The 19,527-nt window shown below is 41.5% G+C and overlaps 2 protein-coding genes across 4 annotated transcripts in view; one reads left to right on the plus strand and one right to left on the minus strand.

Annotated features, from left to right (window-relative positions):
* Positions 1-8,626: 8,626 nt before the first annotated feature.
* TEX36 (testis expressed 36) lies at positions 8,627-18,271 on the minus strand. Its single transcript, XM_075108121.1, has 4 exons — positions 18,011-18,271; positions 14,208-14,339; positions 11,546-11,626; positions 8,627-10,233 (listed from the first exon to the last, which is right to left on the minus strand). The coding sequence occupies exons 1-4, from the start codon at positions 18,269-18,271 to the stop codon at positions 9,883-9,885; spliced, it is 825 nt and encodes a 274-aa protein (XP_074964222.1). The 3' UTR covers positions 8,627-9,882.
* EDRF1 (erythroid differentiation regulatory factor 1) overlaps positions 18,145-19,527 on the plus strand; it is a 28,272-nt gene continuing 26,889 nt past the window's right edge. For all 3 annotated transcript variants that reach the window (XM_075107667.1, XM_075107668.1, XM_075107669.1), the window contains exons 1-2: positions 18,145-18,338; positions 19,191-19,399. In XM_075107667.1, coding sequence (XP_074963768.1) covers positions 18,270-18,338; positions 19,191-19,399 — 278 coding nt within the window. In that variant the 5' untranslated portion in view covers positions 18,145-18,269. The remainder of the gene's footprint in view (positions 18,339-19,190; positions 19,400-19,527) is intronic.

The raw sequence follows: 19,527 nt of genomic DNA on the forward strand, positions 1-19,527 counted from the left end.
CCTGAAACCTACGAAATTATTGAGTCTCTTGCTGAAATGTTTATTTTTGGATGCATCTTCAGATGGTAATGTTCTGTGGATCATAATATATATACGTTTGATGAGGAATTTAAAAGTACAGAGGGCAGCACTAAACACCTATCAGTAACTATTTGCAGGATCTGCTAGTGTGTGAGAAGAGCTGAGCTTCCACCAGTGTCCGAAGCAGAGCTGGTGTTCCCCAGAACAGTGCCCTTGCTCCGTGGAGCTGCAGGTACTGCAGGTCCGGGCTGTGCACCAAGGACACAAGCCTGTCCTGACCAAACATCGTTTCTGTCCCCTTGGCATGTAACACTTCGATCGGCCTACATGTAAGGAACACCTGATTTTTCACTAATTAACGAACAGCCCTGGTCCGGGGCTTGGGGACCCGGCTGCCTGCGCTCTGGTACCGGCAGGAAAGTGCACAGCAGAGCAACTGCTTTTGCTAAGTGCAGGACTGAGCCTTCAAAGGTCAAATAATTACCAGCCTTCAGAAGCATGAACTGCCTTTAAAGTCAACAAAAAACTATTAGGAGATTCATCCAACATTTATCTTTTAACTTGTTATCTCTGATACATGAACTCATTCTTAACCTGTTTGCATTGCAGTGCATAAAATATTAAAATTAAAAGGCTGAGGGACTTCTGAGAGGGAAAAAAGGAGTAAAATTATTTTAGATTCAGAAACATTTTCAGTATGCAAATACATGACATATATTGATGAATCAGAGACTCCTGATTATGCATGTATATTGATTTTGGGTTTGTTTTGATTAATGATAAAACTATGATACATCTTGCAAGGATGGAAGGCTTGAGGGAGCTTAACACAATACAAACGGTTTGTATTTTAAGAAAACCCAGTTATGCAAATAAGAGGACATTCACATGCATTTTGCTCAACCATGGTTGTAACAAAGCTCTAAAAACATTCTCTTTTATACTCTGGATAATTTGGGGAGGCATGTTTAATACAAAAATGCTGCATAACAATTACTTTTTTCTTCATTATGAATGACTTCCATTATATCACCTTGGACAAAAGAACAAGCTTAAATTCCCACTGTGTCTAATTTATTATTACTGCTCAAGATATTGTTTTGTGTCAGAGTGCATACAATATTTCTAGAAACGTATTGCAAAAATCCTTCAGGGGGGAGTTAAAGGGGAGTGGGGAGAAATAGGGAAGAAACAGCAAAACACAGCTGGCTGTGAAAGTTTTTACACCTTTGTAAAAGAGAGCAATGTTGGCATGTTAGCCTAGTCGTGCCACTCACAAAAATGGGAGAGAGGTTCTCGTTATACAAAGGAAGCTGCAGACACTTGTTACAAGAGCGCAAAGAAAATGAAGACAAACTTCCTATGTGTAGTATACTAAGGACATCAACAGCTGTCACAGATTTTATTCATGTCTTAGATACCAGCATTTAGACCATACACTGGGCAGCGGGCTGAGATTACTCTGAATTTTTCCAACAAGACACCTGCACATCAAGATAAATAAAATTATCGGAGGGCCTGTGTTCCAACACATGAATTATTCTTACAGATCTCAGCAGGATCTTTGCCTTTATGACAGTTGCCGTATTGGCTTCTGATATCTACTCTGGCAGTAACATCAGACTCTAGATAGTTTAAATATAAGGGCAACCAGGAGGCGAGGAGGACCTTCCTTCTTAAGGTATAGTCCCAAAACATAGCTTTGGGACAACCTGACAGTCCAAAGCTGTATTGTAGAAGAACTCATCCGTTAGAGCACAGAAGGGTTTGCCTTCTGTGGGCTGTCGGGGATGGGAACAACAGAAGACCGCTCTTCCACATCATCCACCCATGACCTAAGAATATTTGCTTCCACGTCAGTTACGAGCTGCTTCATGCTGCAGGAAATCTGGTTGAATCCCCTCTGCAGGTGCTACTGTGCATTTTGAGAGAGACTCAGCCGGTCTCAGAGGGAAGAAGTGGGGTCAGCTGAACAGCAAGGAAGGGTCAGGCTGCCACACAGTCATTCCTGCATCTGAAGGACTGGATTTGTCTTAGAAATTGTGCCTCTTAATGTCTTCACTGCTTAACAAGCCCTCTTCTACTTCAGGGACTTCGTTATACGAGATAGATGAAACGTTCATCTTACTCTTTAAGCTCAAGATGCTGGAAATTTTCCTCCACTTTCAGAAGAAATAGTATGGCCCATTGAAAGCCTTCGTTCTACAATCATTACGGGAAAGCAGGACTCCCAGGTTGCAGGACAGCCTCTGTTTAACAACTCAGCAGGGATCTCCCTTTTGTGATGCTCAGGGGTTGGGAATAACAGAGCCAAACACACAGGCTGGGGAGATCACAACTGTTTTCCAAGACAGCGTTTCTGAACCTAACAGTCTGCCAGTGGGGACCTCAGCGCAAGCTCAGTGCTCAGGAACCCATCACTGCAGCGGGGTCCCTCCAAATTACTCTGCAAGAAGAGATCATCCAAGCCATGAAAGTGCACACACGCTTCTTCCTCTGACAAACCAAGTTTCATTCATTTTTCCATTCACTTGAAAAGGCAAATATGGACTGAATGGAATTTTAGATTTCATTAGGAATTATTTAACCCAGACACTAAAGCTCTTTTATATTGAAGCCTGAATTTAACTTGAAGCATAAAGAAAACTGTAGCATAAATTAGCACATATTGAGAACTTGCAGCTAGAAAAATAAAAAGTTGCATTCAACCTAAGTAGTAAACAGAAGAATTTTGTTAATTTGCTGGCTATTGTCAGTGATTAAATAAGTAACTGCAGGCAGATTATAGGCTCTCAGAGGCAAACCAAAACAACTGTGGATTGAAAAGTCTTTGAACATTGGAAGCATCAGAAATGAACAACTGGAAAAAGATACTTAAATCCATAAAACCCATGAGACTTACATATTTCTATTTGTGTCCGAACCAATTTGTTGCATTTCTCTGACACGATTGAGAGCTCACCGATTCCAGTATAAAGCAGATAATTCAACTCACTACAGTAGATCTTACACTAATGTAACACATATCAAAATAAAGCCGTTCAACACATCTGCCCTCCTATGGTGCCTAACTGTATTGCATAGAACAAAACATTTTTAAGATTAATTCTATTCCAAACGATAGCAAACTTAATTTAGAATGAAAGTTAACACCACACATGCACAGAAAACCTTCACAGTAATGCCTGAAAGCTGACAATGTAGAGTTTAACACCAGTAACAAAAACAGGATTAGGCATTTTTGATGGAAAAATATTCTGCTTCTGTATCAACAGTCTTCCCCACACCAACCCTCTCTTTTTTTTAAGTCTTTAAACCGGGTACTTAACTCCATCCATGAAATATTACACAATATGCTGATCATGCTGGTTTTTAATTTCAACTCAACTGAAGAAGCATTGTTAAAAAGAATCACTGTATCCCAGGGGAATCAGGAAATTAAACTTTATTTATTGGGTTTTGACTTTCCCATAAGTAGATACAGCCATATACCATCTGATTACCATCTGAGGGGAGGCACAGCTTGAAAAAGAGCACTGCCAATGTGCCACTGGGCCATTGATTAATTAAGCAATAAGATGAGAAGGTCTGTCGCTTAGGGTCATTAATGCATGCCTAAAATGCCATTTGAGGCATGAATGTCTGGTTAGTATTATAGAGCCTGATCCCACAAGAATTGACATCTGAGCACAGTACTTGATAGTTCTGTCGGTCTGTTTGCATAGTAGGCACTGCCACTTGTAGGTATTAGAATGTGCTGGACAACCTAAACACTATATTTTTGGGGGTAGAAGGGATGAGAGAGGGAGAGCAGATATTTCTTTTTAAATTTAAAAAAACACTTCCATTTCAGAAGTAGCATGCTTTGAGTTACAAAATCTGTCTCTCATTCCACAGAATATTGAAAGGATCATAAAAACATATACACAGCCATTAGTTTCTTAAAATAACACACTGGCAGGCAACTAAGTCTCTAACGAAGCTCTAAATGCTCTATTGCAAATCTATGCACGGGTAAAGAAGTGCTGGTTACAGCAGAAGTCTGGGAGTCAGGACTCCACTTTATCATCATAGCTTTGCTGCTGTCTGAGCAATCTCCCTCAGTACAGCATGTCACACTGAAGTCACCTGCAGAATGAGTGGTAGTACTTAAATACTTCACGGGGCTACTGTAAGGATTAATTCATTGCTATTAGGGTAGTGCTTTATGATCACATTACTATTTCCAAACACCTCACAACAAGGAAACAAACAAAATGAAGGTATCCCAAGATTCTTCTGATTTTCTGAGCTGGTTCAGGTAGTCTGGAGAAAAGATAACTCCACACCCCTTCTGCCAGAGCTGCTACATTTTATACGAAATTGTTAAACATTGGGCTTGAAGGCAAGCATGGGGTTTTCTCTAGTTCAGTGGTCTGGGCACTCATCTGCAAGCGGGCAGATCCGAGTTCCACTCTTTGCTTCAATTAATGTTTACTCCAAATTTAAAGGCCACACAAGGACCCCGACCCAGGCAGGCCCCTCTCTCTGATGGGCACCCTAATCCCTGGGCTAGATCATCGTGCTCACTCATGTCCGCATGTGAACTTTCTCTGGTTGATTTAATGAACATGTAAACGTTCCATGCACGAGACGGCTTCAGGAAGAGGAAAGTAAAGAAAACTTGCACCATTGTGTGATGTGCCCTAACCCTATTCCTGAAACAACGCAAGAACAGGGGAAAAAATAGAACCTATTTCAAATGAGTGTTGTAATAATTAAGCTTTTGCACACAGACACGATAATAGCTGTTCTTCATGTACCCTCTGAAGACCTTGATGTGTTTGAACGTTCTCCCAATCTAAAACACTGTGGTTACATCAGAATAATTAATTTCTGGATCTTTTCCCCACCACAGGTTTGAGCTAGGTGCTGTCAAGACTAAGACAGACTTGTCCAGAAGTAACATTTTAAGCACCCACGGAAGACTCCTGGGACATGGGTGCCTCTAGCATCTGCCCCCAGATTAACTGGAGTTCAAATATATATAGTCTCTGTAAATTCTGCAGTTTCCACTTTTGCTACATACAGAATTAGCTGCCTAAGCTCAGAAAGAAGTTGAAAAATACAAACTCACCCAGCTTTCTTCTGGTTTGTTTTTTTTTTTTTTTTAAACCCTGTTTTACAGACTGTCCAAATAGATGATTTCAACCCATTGGCTACAGGAGAGATTAAGGTTTTGAGAATCACTTCCCATGAGCACGCTGAGAGATGTTATTATTTCCTTAGTATTGTAGGGGAATACTGTGACCAGCTTCAGGCTGCAGAGAAATAGGACAGGATCCAGCAAAAAGAAAGATCGTCAGAGGCACGTGACTCATGAAGAGAGGCTGAGGAAAATGGGTTGGTTTGGTCTGGTGAAGATGAGGGCAAGACCAGCCTGTGACTACTAGAGAAACAGTACAAAGGGGGTGCAGCAAAGCCTTTTGGTAGTGTCCAATGACATGCTAAGAAGCAGCAGTCACAGAGGGCAGACTGGGAACTTCAGGATGGATATTAGGAAAATACTGCTCCCCAGTGCTGCAGCGCAGTGCTGGAACTGGTCACTGGGAGAGGTTGTGAAAGCTCCCTTTTCAGGGGGTTTCTAGACTCAGATCAACAAAGCCACAGCTGAGCTGATCCTGTGCTGAGAAGGGTCTGGGCTAAGTGGGAAGTTGGATTAGACACGTGCCAGAGTCCCTGCTGAGCAGCGCTGCTTTCATTCTATTGGGCTGAAACTTAGCTATTTCAAGCAACATTTCTTGCTGTATATCACATTTAAGAAATAATAATTTGAGATATTTTACTTTCAGGTGAATATCCTGAAGTGTAACAGACCACAATCAGACAAGAGAGCAAGCTGATAACATGCTTTTTATAAATGCCACACAGCTGCCTGCCTGAAACATAGATTGGGTGCTTCTGGGATTCGCTCACACCCACTATTGCCATACATCCAAATTAAGATCAGTTAGGATTACTACCCTGTTGAATAGACTTCACTTTAATTAGATATTCCAGAGATAATGCTTTAACAGCTTGTTATTTTATTACTTTGTTGGGGAGGCAGGCATACAAGAAATTGGGGGTGAGGCAGCTCTATAGAGGCCTTTCCCACCCCAGAGTGGAGCAGGCCTCTGTACTTGTCCCATCTACTGCTCAGTAGATCATGCAGCCACAGGGGGGAGGTTAGGGAATAATAATAAAAAAAAAAGTTTGCAGACTCTGCTTTAAAGATAGAGGTACCTAATAATCCAAAATTTCTACTTAATTTCAGAAGTTTTCTTTCTTGTCAACCAGAATGACCACAACATCAACCTTTCAATTAGATAAGGCCTATTCCTTCAGTTCAACATTAGCACCATCACAGGTATACCGCTACTTTGCTCAGCTAGGGAAAAGTAAACCAGCATAAGAACATTTGTAGAAGTTTGATATCATCCATGCTTTAACTACATCACTGCAAATAAATGAGCACCGGTTTTGGGGTTAGACACATCTCCAACAGTATTGCTGCTGCCTAACCGTGTAGCCCAGGGAAGGAAAAAGACTCTTCTTCCGTGCAGCATTTATATCGAGTTACTTCACTCAGACTAACCTTGAGAGTACATGCTAAGAAACAACATTTCAGCTACGTGGAGTGATTCGATTATGAACAGAGAGTGATTCAGTTAGCAGCAGATGACTTGGAAGTGAAGCTGCTGCATCCCCACTGAATTACCAGCTCCGTGAGCAGCAGCACTCCCACTTCCACCCAACACTCCCCACAGGCCAGGCAGTTCAGGCTTTAAGCATTTCTTTAAGCTTCTTTAGGCACCAAGTAAACAAAAAGCAAAATTTAAACCTTGCTTCCTATTGTACCAAACCAAACCTCTATCATCCAACATCAATAGTTTGCCTATCACCATCAAAATGGCTATTCAAAGCATTGCATAGGTGACAACATTTCATAAATGAAACAGCTATAAAAGGAAAGCTGACATCTAGCTACCAGGAAGCTGTGTGGTTCAAGAGGCAGCAGCTTTGAGTGAGACCATTTTCTCAGATCTAGTTATGAGCAACCAGGGCACAAAAAGGAAAAAAAATAAAATAATACAAGCCCCCCACTTTAAACAAGAGGCCACAAGCATAAGACTGTATTCCAGTGCAGCTGAACTGATGGAACCTGAGAAGTGAGGCGTCTTCAGGCAGGGCATGGAAAGTTAAGTGACAAAGCTGCTACTCTTCAGCTCAGCCATGTTAATCACCAGCCTTAGCCTGTTGCCGGGTTCAGCTGGTAAGCATCAATTCATTAAACCAAAGGAACTTGCAGTCATCTGCCCACCCCCTTGGTTTAATTTTTTAAATCATTTTTGCTTGAGTTCTGTGAATTTAGCTAACATACTGAAAACACTTTTAAATTAACACAAAGGAGACTTCTTAAGAAAGCTGTTGAGACAGTCCCTGAACTGATGTAGCTGCTTATTCAAAAGGATTATTGTACGAAGCCTGTTGTTTCTGTGATGAGGTTTTGGCTGTGTTCAAATTGTCGACAATACAGTTCAAGGAATTTTGCAACAAACTCACTTGGTTTTGGGTTTGTTCTTTTAATAAAACAAGGCACCAAAAAGTCCATCTTTATCAGCACCACCTAGAACATGACCTCTACTCCTCCAGAGTAGTTCTTGGCTGAGTTAATGCATAGTATGTTCATCCTCCTGAGCCTACCTACACCCGTCTGATCCTAACGAACCACCAGCTGGGAGCACTTTCCTGCACTGACTAGGAACCTTCATGGGAGTTACCAGCCCTCCTCCCCTCTCCTCCTGCCTCCAATAAGGAAAAAAAAATCATATTGCAAAAATATTTTAACTCAATAGGGCCTTCTTCTCAAAGACATTATTATCACAAGATTAAACAAAACTGATGGGTTCTATCCAAACTACACAAAGCTACGACTTTCTGGAATTTAGCTGGGGATTTTATCATTCATGCTGAAATCCAGTGTGTTTATTGTATGTCATGTTATTTACCCAAGAAACACAGCCAGAGCATGAGATATGTGGGAATCACCTGTTTTCTTCAACCCAGCACAGTGTATTTCAGTTTGGATAGAGGTTTCATGAGCTTTCCAGTTTCTCCTCCAGAATATTTATCACAATATCATTGAGAATATATAATAATCCACAGTTACTTTAAAAAAAAAACTCCATGTTTGAGCAAAAATGTGAGGGGAAAAAAAGAAGGGAAAAAAAGAAATCTGGAATCTTTCTATTGGTGTTTTAAGGCATAACAAACTACAGTAATTTATTTCACCATATCCAGTTGTAATGCTAAACCACAGATAAACATTACTAATGTAGCAGGAATGTGTTTCTTCCTTCTGATGGAGGTCCAAGATTGCCCTCTCGAGTATGCCAAACAGCATGGGGTACTTCATTTACCATGTGATTGGCAAACACTTTAGTTTTGAATCAGTGTGGAGATGAAATTGTTGGCTAAAGCTCTGGAAATTCTGACTTAAGAGTTGTCAGGCAGGCTGTCTTTACTTTGAGAAAAAATAATTCTTTTTAATAACACTATGTTACTTGGCTTTTTATCTGTTTTTACATTGTTCAATGGTGTCTTGCATTTCTACATATTGTGCAGCACCCCAAGAACTTTAGTGGGGGGAAATTAATACCAAAAAAAGGTTATTATTTCAGCATGTGCTAATAAAATTGCTACACGTTTCGGGAAATATGCTAATACAATCTATTTTGATGGCACACAAAAAGGTCACCCATTGTATGCTGATATAAAAAGTTGTATCTGTTCGCTGAGAGGCAGAAATAATTTCTTAACATAGCTCATTTTCAAGGCATCTCTTATAGTGCGGGGAATTCTAAGGGTTGAGGGCTTATTTTTCCATTTATCTTGTAAACAAAGGAAATGATCCCATAAACTTATGCTTGCTTTTTTTTAAGTCAACATTATTTTGCATAGCAACAAGTTTATTTCTAGTATCTTTTAAGACATGAAGTTTGGTGTATTATTTTATTGATATTAATGGAAATGATCCAGAAGAGGAAAACACATTATTTGGAGGTCTGACTCTAATGCCTTCCATATCCTAAAGCCAATAAGTATTCTGGTCACAGTGCTTGGAGGATTGGTTCTGAATTCATTTCCTTAGGGACATGTAACTATAAAATCACGAGTTCTTTTCAGATCCAGTCTGAGTCAAACCTTTGTGCAGCCTTCCACTTTCAGCTTAAGTTTTTTTTTTCCCTTACTGCCACGAATGATGCATCTGTACATACACTTGCGTTTTGCGAGGGCACACCAGGCATGCAAACATTGCTTACAACATCCTTTTGTTCTTTACTTACACAACTGCTGTGTTATAACCCAACATCACAGTTATCTTGCACAGCAATGTAACGTGCAGCTGCTTTTTTGTCTAGGTTCTCTAACGGCTAGTAACCTGCCGCCATACCCATGAAAGCTTTCAGAAAAGTTCCTCTCCTACCTGAGCGTGCAGCTTTGGGTCCCTGTTGCGGGAAACCCTCCAGGATCCAGTTCCATTCTACACTTCTGTGAACACAGGTGCTGTCAGCTGCTCGAGGTCCAGCCGTACCACTGATTCTGAGGTTGAAGGAGCTTTTGTACCAAGATGAAGGTCAACCAGCATCAAATAGCACAAGTACAATCACTGCCTCTGTTCCCCTTATAGAGGTATTTCTAAAAATATGTACAAACATGCTTTTCCTTATAATGCTTTCGTTTAAAATTTCTACAGCAAAGTATGTCTTCAGAGTAACGTATGATTGTTGATTGCAATGAACTCTCAAGTGTACTACCGCATTCACTTCACACAAATCTTTATTTCATCATCCATTTGAGTAACAGATCTGGAGAAGAGATCTCAGATCTGGAGAAGAGGCTCTGATGATAAGTCAGTGCTACAAAGGTGTTTCTATAATTAAGATGACTCGTTTGGCTGCCGGGGTTTTTCTCATTCTCAGGAATGGGTTTGTCAGTACAACACTTTTCAGAATGGTGTTTTGGATATCGCCTATAAAATGGGCTCTCAGTATTTTGTTTTTTCACAAATGATGTCTGATAAATGGTTAAACCATCCTTACTGCTAGGAATGGATTCGTGAGCCCATTGGAGGAAGTTCTGTGAGTTCTGTTGCTGCCTCTCTGGTTCCACCTTCCTCCGGCCCATACCCTAGAAAAAACATGAAAGAAAAATTCATGTAAACATATGACTTACAATCACAGTTTCACAGATGAATCTTGTAACAGTCACTACCCCACTGGGAAGTTAACGAAGCTGTTACCACAGTGATTTCAAGAACTCATGGCTGATCTTCAGCAAGTTAAAAATAATATTGTCAGACTCGCCTGTATGAATATTTCTGGTTGCATATATAATAGGAAATCTGTTGACCTTCCATCTCATAGTACTAATAAGGCACTTACACTTGGCCGTTCTGTAGCATACTATATACTCAAGGCTATTTAGCTATACTCAGCTAAATTAATCTGTAGAATAACCCAAAGAAATAGGTTAATAATTTTATGTTTGGACTGCAGTAAAGAAACTGAGATGATAGGCCATGAAATCTGAATCTTCAAAACTATCCCATGTGTCCAAACAAAGAGAGACGAAGCCTGATTTCACACTCGATAGCTTGCAGGAAATTTATTTGGAATTATGGTTGATCAGTATCTCTAAAACTATGAGACAGCGCACAAAGTGCACAGAAATGGAGGTTACTCAGTGAATAATGAATACCAAAAAATCTAGGTCTAAGGCAGCACAAAGTCAGACCAACTTTCAATATCACAATTCACTGCTTCCTCCTCTACTCATTATCATGTGAACTGCACTATTTCTTTTGCTGCCTAGAAAGATTCCAATAATCTAAGAAAAGTGGAAAAACATGAAACTGTTGAACGTATGGAAAATCCCCAGAGAATTTAATTTCTATTTAAAGTTGTTGCTTCTGCAATATACGTTTAAACAGGTATATTATAAAGAGCTGTGGATTGGAAAATAATACATTCTGGAGAAATATTGTGGGTGTCCTACAGATTTTGCTTAAGCTTACGATAAAGACGAGCCTGAACCAAGTATCTGGGACTATGAATTATGAGTGGCTGAGACGCCTACATCACAAGGCCAATCACTTGTAGCAGAGTAATAGGACATGTAACTGGGTACAAAACTGTTTTAAGACATAAAACCCAGGATCACTAGAAATTGCCTGTCAGAGACCCAAATCATGGGGGGTTTGTTTGCCCTTGGATTCTGCCACTCAATGGCCACGTGTGCTGCCGTACACCTGTGCCAGCCCCATGGGACTCCCATCTCTATACTAATAACAAGTGTGGTTTTCTTTGCTGTTTACATTTTTCTCTTCTCACGGTTTTTAGCTTCTATAATTTTTGCAGGGGAGAGAAAAGATACTCTATTTAATCTCTGGCAGACTGAGAGATATGAACGTGCTTAATTTTTCTCTGTGCTGGGTACTTACAAAATCAAAATACTCTCCTACGTTCTGTAGACTGTGTCTGTTGTCATGAGAGGAAAATGGGAAATCGTTGCTCACTGCTCTCTGAAAAAAAGAAATTATGGCAAAAAAAACCCATGAATTTTCACATACCTTGTTTGGAGTCTACTAGTCTTAGTTCTGATGTTCTGACAGATGCTGAGATGCAGCTGCCTGTGTTCTATACCAGAAGTCATATTCATATGTTAAATCTTCAACTGCACATAAATTTATAGGGGTAATGCGGACCCTCTGTATTGTTTTTGTTGTTTTGCAGAATTATTGGGAGGATTTGCATTCCCTTGACTTGCTGAATATGTACACGATTAATATAAAAGTGAATTTTCAAATAAGAAATGATACATTCTGTCTGCAAGCAGCGAAATACTAGATACTTGTCAGGATTGCCTTGTTCGATTCGCTAGTTAGCCTAAAGCTAATTAAAATGAACTACAAAAGGGACCTCAAAACTGAATTAATCTGTGATTTATGTACTGAATGTCATGTACACGGCTTGTTGCAGTGGAAGTGGAAGAGATATTAATTGCATACCTAATTTATAATCTCATTCTTTAACATAATGTTCACCCAGTCTCTAAAATGAAACTAGAGCTTTAGAAGAAAAAAAGGACAACTGCAAAAGAACTACTTTAAAAGTAATTTAACATACTTGATTTTTTTAGCTTATTATATATCATTGCAATATTATTAAAATAGCTAAAAATTGAAACACTGAAAACTCTTCTGAACTGTTAGATTGCCTCTGTTCTTCCCCAGGCATTACTTTCCTTCTTCATTGGGAACTTTATGTTTTTTCTGTAAATGCTCCAGCTATTTTTACTTTGAATGTTGTGGAATAAATTCTTCATGCTCCAAATATGATATTTACCTCCAAACAGAAGAGTAAGTTTTAATGTAACACAATTTTAAAAAACAAGCATGTTTCAGGAATAAGTGAATCTGAATCAGTTCTAAGACAAATGTAACTGGAGCCCTGATCCAGCAAGAAGAATCACCAAATACAAAATTCACCTGCATGGAGTCAGCTGCACGACCATACCTTAGGGTATTTGCTGTGCTAGACAGATTCTCTATTTTTCAAGATACGTGCCACATGTTCACTTGTTTTCTCATACAGATTCAACCAGACTGTGGTTCAATGAATAAGTAAATTCAACGGATACATTCTTAGATCTGTATTTAAAAACAAGCACCTTCTAAGTCAGCAAAATATAAGACTTACTAAAATATCCCACTGCAATTACACATCAGTCTTAACATTTTAGTGTTTATTACTAGTGCCTATGTGCTGCAAAATTGAAAACTGAGACAGTAAATATTGAATATGATCTCTTGGAAGGATCCCCTGTATTAACTGATGTTTTAAAAAAATCTATTAATGAATAATTATGTTATATATATAATTATATAACCATAATTATATTATACTATCATGAAGTAAGAAATAAGAGGTAATATAAGCTTGAACAGTATCATATTTCTGAGAAAATTAATTAACCTCACAGACAGTGAGTTCCCTTGTAAAAGAGATTAGAGGCAACCAGCTTCACATGCAGTGAGCTCCCAACACTCTACCAGCACTTTTTAAAAATGTCACGTAAACAAGCTTCCCCAGATTATTCCTGTGACATCACATTTTAGCCTTTAATGCATCTTTGTACTCTCACTGCTAACCTCATTAATTCCTGATTTATGACAGATAGGAATTCCACTAATTCTTTTTAACAGTGAAGGGCTGGTAAATACAAGGCATAAAATACCTGGTGAACCGTCATACCAGTGTTGATAAAAGGTCCACCTAACCTGGTCCTCATTCTCAGACAGTGGCTAAGGCCAGATGCTCCACAGAGAGGTGTATGTAATATCAAGATAATGTATGCTTGTGTATAATCTCCTTTTCTTTTCACCAGCCCCAAGCTCCCCTTTTAAATATTCCTTCCTAGTCCATTTGCGCTCTTCTTTACAGAAAAATCTGTGAAATGAACTCAATATAACTGCTATGCTTATAGAAAATGAAAATAGACAATATTCTGTGCACAAAGTAGGTGAGTAAAGCAAAGCTCAGCGTGTTGATAAAATAAGGGCATAAAAATGTGCTTATGAAATTGTAACATTTTAAATACTCGTGATTTTAAAATACTAAAATTCTTAAGCAAGCCTTAAAAGTGTTTCAAATGGGAAGCTTCTAACTTTTTAATGACCAAAAAAGAATCCATTGCCTGAATACACAGGATTTCTGACATTCAATTCAAAAAGATAATAAAATTTCAATTCAACATCCTTACAGGGCTTTACACACAGGTTTTGGACTGAGATGGATCATAATATACTCTGGCACATAAACATGCCTCAAACAGCAATAGTAACTAATAAAGGGAAAAGTCACCGATGCTGCAAATCAGCAGTGACTACAGCAGGACTCTGAGTAGCCAAAATTATAAACGAGTAACAGCAAAATGTTTCTTCCTTAAAACAGCAATCTTTGTAATCCCTGAGGCACAAAGTCTGCCAGCCCGCTACGACTGCTTTGCTAACTACTGTAAGTGCTATTCTTACTTATAACTTAACAAGCGATATCTTGCAAAAAGGAGCTCTGTAAATTGACTGTATTGCCATAGTAACTCACCTGCTCCCAAGCTCTGTATGCTAGCAGCAATCTATCCGCAATATACTGAACTGCTCCTGAGTTCTGGGCCTGCTTTAGTGCAGAGCTTGTAGTTGACTCAGGTTGACTCTGGCATGCTCCAACATGAGCAAACTAGAAAATAATGGAAATTGTGATCCATTTTAAACAAACAAACAAAACCGCCATCAACAAAAACCCCAAATAAATCTGATCAGAAATGTGGGGAAAATTGCATTTCCCGTTTATTTTTCATTATTTGGATTGCAGCATCACCTAGTGGCCTGTGGGAAAATCAGGAGCCTCCCCCACACAACACAACCCCTACCATAAATACCTTACAACGTAGATCAGTAAAACAGGCAGGAACATTATTTCTCCAGGAACTTTCCAAAAATCGTTTATCTAGCGATCATCCATCTAGCAAAACCACTTATGCTATGACTTTTTTGTTTTCCACCCACTCTACTCCTGCTGTTGTACCACTGTCGGTTTGAAAGCACAAAACTTTTGGGGATCAGCTCAGCAAAACATTCAGCCCACAGGTTCAGAGACTGCGGAACAGCCTGGGCCAGGCGTGCATCACAGTGCCTGGGGATGCTGAGACATCCCAGCCCGGGGCCTCTGACTGGGGCCGCAGCACTTCTCCTGAGGGCAAGAACTGAGGCAAACATCCGCTGACGTCTTCCAGAGAGAAAGAAAATCAGCTGGGGCTAAATATAAAATAAGAGACCCCCAGCACTGCTGGAAAACTGGAAGAAAACTCCTGCCAGAGAATGCTTTAGCGCACTTCCTCTGAATACCTAGTGCACTTTTTCCTCATAAACATCAGGAAAGGAAACCTCCTTCCGGGCTAAAGGACAAAGTCACCCTCAGCGCAGCACTTTTTGGGAAGTTTAAGAATAAAAAAAGCCCTGCGGGAGAACACGGGGGGTCCCACCCGGCCCTCACCCAGGTGCCGGTGTGTTGCTCGCTGGGGTGGGACCACCTGCCCTTGGCCATGGCTCCCTGCCACCGCCACCTCTCCAGGACCCTGGTCACCACAGCAGCCGCTTGTCCCGCTCACAGAGTGTGTCTGGGCACGGGGAAGAACGCCCCTGCCGTGACATCACACCCTCCCTGACTGCATCACTAAGGGATTCTGGTGTTCCAGTAAGAACCAGACCAGCAAAGGTAATGCTGCTTTTACCCATCGACTGCAGAATGGAAAAAAAAAGTCGGTAAAACTACTGGATGGTGTCTTAAAATGGGAGAGAAACAGAGTTTGTTTCTATTAAATAGTTCTGCACAATTACTTCAATGACACTTTACAATCTGAATGGTAATAGCTAAAGGAAGGAGCGTCATTTTTGAGGAAAAAAACAAGGGCATTAGGTATATTATTCTTAAGATGTAAATTCATGCTCTTTTTAACCTCACTTTACACACACACACGTTAATCGCAGACGCAAACAATATTTGGTCAAAAAAACCCTGACAGTGCCTTAAGGATATTTTTGCCTTCACATTTGAGCACTGACTTGGAAACATCTGTACTATTTAAGTGAAATTAATTCTTAAAATTATTAAAAGGGCTTGCTCGCTCTGTATAACATTTTGTAACATGTTTTTATGGATGGGGAAGTAGAGAACAAACTGAAATGTATAGCTTATTTCACAGAAGAAAACCCGAGGCACAAAGCCCTTGCTTATCGTGAAAGGAGCCTGCAGGTGAGCTGTAGACAAGGCAGAACTTCTCCCTAAACCAAGCACAAGCCAATACTCTGCCTCCTGAGCCTTGACGGACTGTAAAGGACACGACATGCCTATGCTAACTGGCCTGTTTGCCAGTATATTGATACTCAAGGCTACCTTATCTGGGAATCAAATACCATGGCTGGCAGAGGGAACAAGAAAACACGCAGTACTTGTCTTAGTTAAGTATGAGGGATTCAGAGAGTCGTAGCCATTTATTTTAAAGGCAATTACGAAGTTCCTGCAGGAAAGTCTGATTTTCCATCTTAATATCAGACATAGGTAATGATATTTGGGAATACTAGCTGCCATCATGGAGTTTTTCAAGGCTTTCTTCTAAATGACCTACTTTGTTTCTCTAAGTATCTGTTGAAGTTTTGATAATACAGGTAAGAATGATTATTTGCAACTCGCTATTATTAATGATGCCATGCTGCGGGTTACTTTTAAGTACAAAAGTAGGTAAATGACTTTTACAATGATTTACGGAGGCTAATGTAAACCTCGCTTATGAAAAATAAGCTGTTCCAGATAATGACATTTTGGTTAAGGAAAAAAAAAACAACAATTGTAAACAAGGTGTAAGAGCAATGTGTTTTGAAACACTTTCATGATTGCATTGCCGCCTCAGCCTTGACTGTAATGAACTGTGCTGATGTCTAAATGTGCCAGGATCAGATCAGAAGGCTGTGGAGATAACTCATGATATTTCAAGACCGAGTAAGCCAGTGATAGAGACAATTAGGGAAGGATAAAGAGCGTGACAGGCAGAGGAACCTACAATTTGTTTTCATTGCATTCTATTAATTTTCAGATGCAGTAACTCGGGGCCCACTACTGCGAACTCAAACAGCACTTTGGCTTTTGAAGCATTACTCCACTAGAATTTTATTTTTTTTTCTGAAAGGCTGCAACAGTTTTGTATTTATTGCTCTTTTCCAGTGAGGTATGGGTATCTGAAACTCAAAAAGGTCCCTTCCTAATAATGTAAAAGGATTCTAAAGGAACCAAAAGAATAAATAATTAAATGAAGAGTCATGCCAGCCTGCATTCGCTGGCATAGGACCAATATAATGGAAGTTTGACTAAAGCTACTTTAAAACATTATCTTAAATAGGTTCTAATGTGTATTTTCATACCAAAGCATACTGTTTAATTTATAATATTGCTGTTACTGCTAGACGACATGCTTCTTGTTTGTAACAACATGCAAAATTAGAGTATTTTAGCTTGGTTTACAAAGGAAACAATGCTTATGCAACTGCACTTTCTGTCTCTGAGATCCCATTATAATTCTGAGATCTTCAGGCCATTTTCAATCAACTTTGAGAGAGATGATTAGGATCATCTAAGCTCTATAAGGATCAGTGGCAGGACAGAGGAGTACCCCAGTAAAGGAAGGCAGGCCCTGGCTCCGCTGCTACATACATGTATACATATATATGTCTGGGAGGATGACCACAGCCAGTCAGCATTTGTACTTCCTGACCAGTCACAAACTTTACTGCCTCTTGTGGCATGGAAAATACCATCCAAGAGAAATATAATAAATATTAAAAATCCTTTGGGCACTATTCATGGCACCATTTGTTTGCTTAGGACATCGCAGCTAAGCCTTTGCCCGTTTCAGTGCGTAAGAGGCCAACACACTACAGTTCCTGACAGCCCCACACGTAGGAGCCCACCACCAAGCATTCACTAGTTCCATGAAAGCGACAGCTACTCAGCGAGGCTGCAAACCCCATCAGTAAACCCTGCCGGCCCATTCCCTTACCTAAGCTACCTAACGCGGAAATGGGCCAGTCCTTTCTCCGGACAGGGCTGCGGAACGCCGGGCAGGAGCAGCCCCAGAAGCTCGTCACCTGCCGCCACACACGGGCGCGCCCCGGGGGCCGCAGCACCTCGTTGCCTTAGTGCGGCACGCAGCGGCCTGTGGAAGGGGCCAGCTGCTGAGGGCGCAGCCCCACCGCAACCAGCCGCTCCGGCTCAGCGTCCCTGGGGCCAGGAGAACCAAAGAGTCGCTAAAGGAGGCGAGAGACGCCGCAACAACCCTACACACTGCCCTCACCAACCTCATCCGCCACCCTCCTCCTCACGCCTCGTCCCCGCCCCCTCCGCGAGCCCCACCCCCCGCGCTCCCCTATTGGCCAGAGCCCACCCTTCCCGCCCCTGAGGACTCCTGGGAAGTCTCGCGAGAGACGGCTGTTCCCGGCGTGAGGCGCCGCCCGCCGGCAGCGGGCGCTGGCTGGGCCCGCCACTCCGAGAGAGCCCCGCGGGGGCGGCACCGGCACCGGACATCGCACCGGCAGCGCACCGCAGGGCGGCCGGGGCATGGAGGAGCCCTGCGGCCCCGCGGGGGCTGCCGCCCCGCTCAGGGGAGACGCGGAGGAGCCCAAGCAGGTAACGGCGGTGAGGGGAGGGAATGTCCGACGGCTGAGGGGCGCCGCTGCCCCGCCGCCTTTCCCGGTGCTCCCCTGCCTCAGCCCGCCCCTGGCGGGCAGCGGGGCCGGGCAGGCCGAGACGCGGCAGGGAAGGGGACAGGGAGGGAGGGAGAGCCGGCAGCCGCCGGGCTGTAAACACAGCCCAGAGTACTGTGTTTGTAGTCGCCTCGTAGGCGTGTGTCCTCTTCCCAGTTTGGCCAGTAAAGCAGTGTTGTTGTCAGGACTGGAGTACAGTAGGGAGCCTAATAACTATGATTAAGCCATAATTGTAAACAGTAGTTCTGTTGTTATGCTTAAGTGTGGTGTGCTGCGTTGTATTTACATAAATAGTGTCCTGTGGATCTGTTTTTCCCTTAATGCGTATGGGATCAAAGCCTGTCATGCGAGTGTGACAGCTGCGAGTTTTGCGGTGTTTTTAAAGAAATGTGCAGTCCGAAGGCGTGCTTGTTAGGGCAGAAATGTGTTCAGCTTTAACTTTGGTGTTAGCGAGCGCTTACTTTTGCCAACCTTTGCCGCATTAGCGTGAAGTACATTCTAGTTTTGGCCTTCTTGAGTATTTTCACATTCTGTGGGGAGCTGGCCTGAATAGTGGCCCAGCATTATAACTCCTAAAGTGGAGCATATGCTTGATGCGAGCGTTGGAGTCAGGGGAGCTCAGATACTTTTGATCATGTGCAGGAGAAAGTTACGAGTGAATGCAGGACAGGGCTTTGGCCACTTACCATTAAAAATAGCTTATCATAGAGCAAGCCTGATAGCTTTAATTCTGGTTATTTTATAAATAAAAGACTAATTTATCTTTAAAAACTAGGGGTCGGTATTGTTTCTTGGAGGCAACGAAGTGAAAAGCAGTGCTGTGGTGAAATACTCGTCTGCCCCACCGCAAGCAGCATTTGCCCGTCTTCAGGAGAAAACAGACCTGAAACTCCCACCCGCCAACTGGTTGCGTGAAAGCGCTAAGCTGGGACCAGCGGGTACAACTATTCTTGGCAACAACAAAAAAAGTAAACCATTTTCAAGGTAAACAATAGCAGGTTCTATTTCTTCTGGGCCCTTAAAAATAATTCTAATAGTGAACTTGGACTCTGTGCAATTCAAAGTATAAAGTACAGACTTTACCATAGTAACTAACTATTGCTTTTTCTTAA

Source organism: Phalacrocorax aristotelis, chromosome 12, assembly GCF_949628215.1.
Source record: "Phalacrocorax aristotelis chromosome 12, bGulAri2.1, whole genome shotgun sequence".
In the NCBI taxonomy this organism is placed as follows: domain Eukaryota; kingdom Metazoa; phylum Chordata; class Aves; order Suliformes; family Phalacrocoracidae; genus Phalacrocorax; species Phalacrocorax aristotelis.

Coding starts and splice junctions, on each gene's coding strand:
- TEX36 (XM_075108121.1), bottom strand. CDS start 18,271: ATGCCCCGGCCGCCCTGCGGTGCGCTGCCGGTGCGATGTCCGGTGCCG. Junction 11,627..14,207: donor CATACAGAGCTTGGGAGCAG/GTGAGTTACTAT, acceptor TCTTTTTTTCAG/AGAGCAGTGAGCAACGATTT. Junction 10,234..11,545: donor TAGGAGAGTATTTTGATTTT/GTAAGTACCCAG, acceptor TGTTTTTTCTAG/GGTATGGGCCGGAGGAAGGT.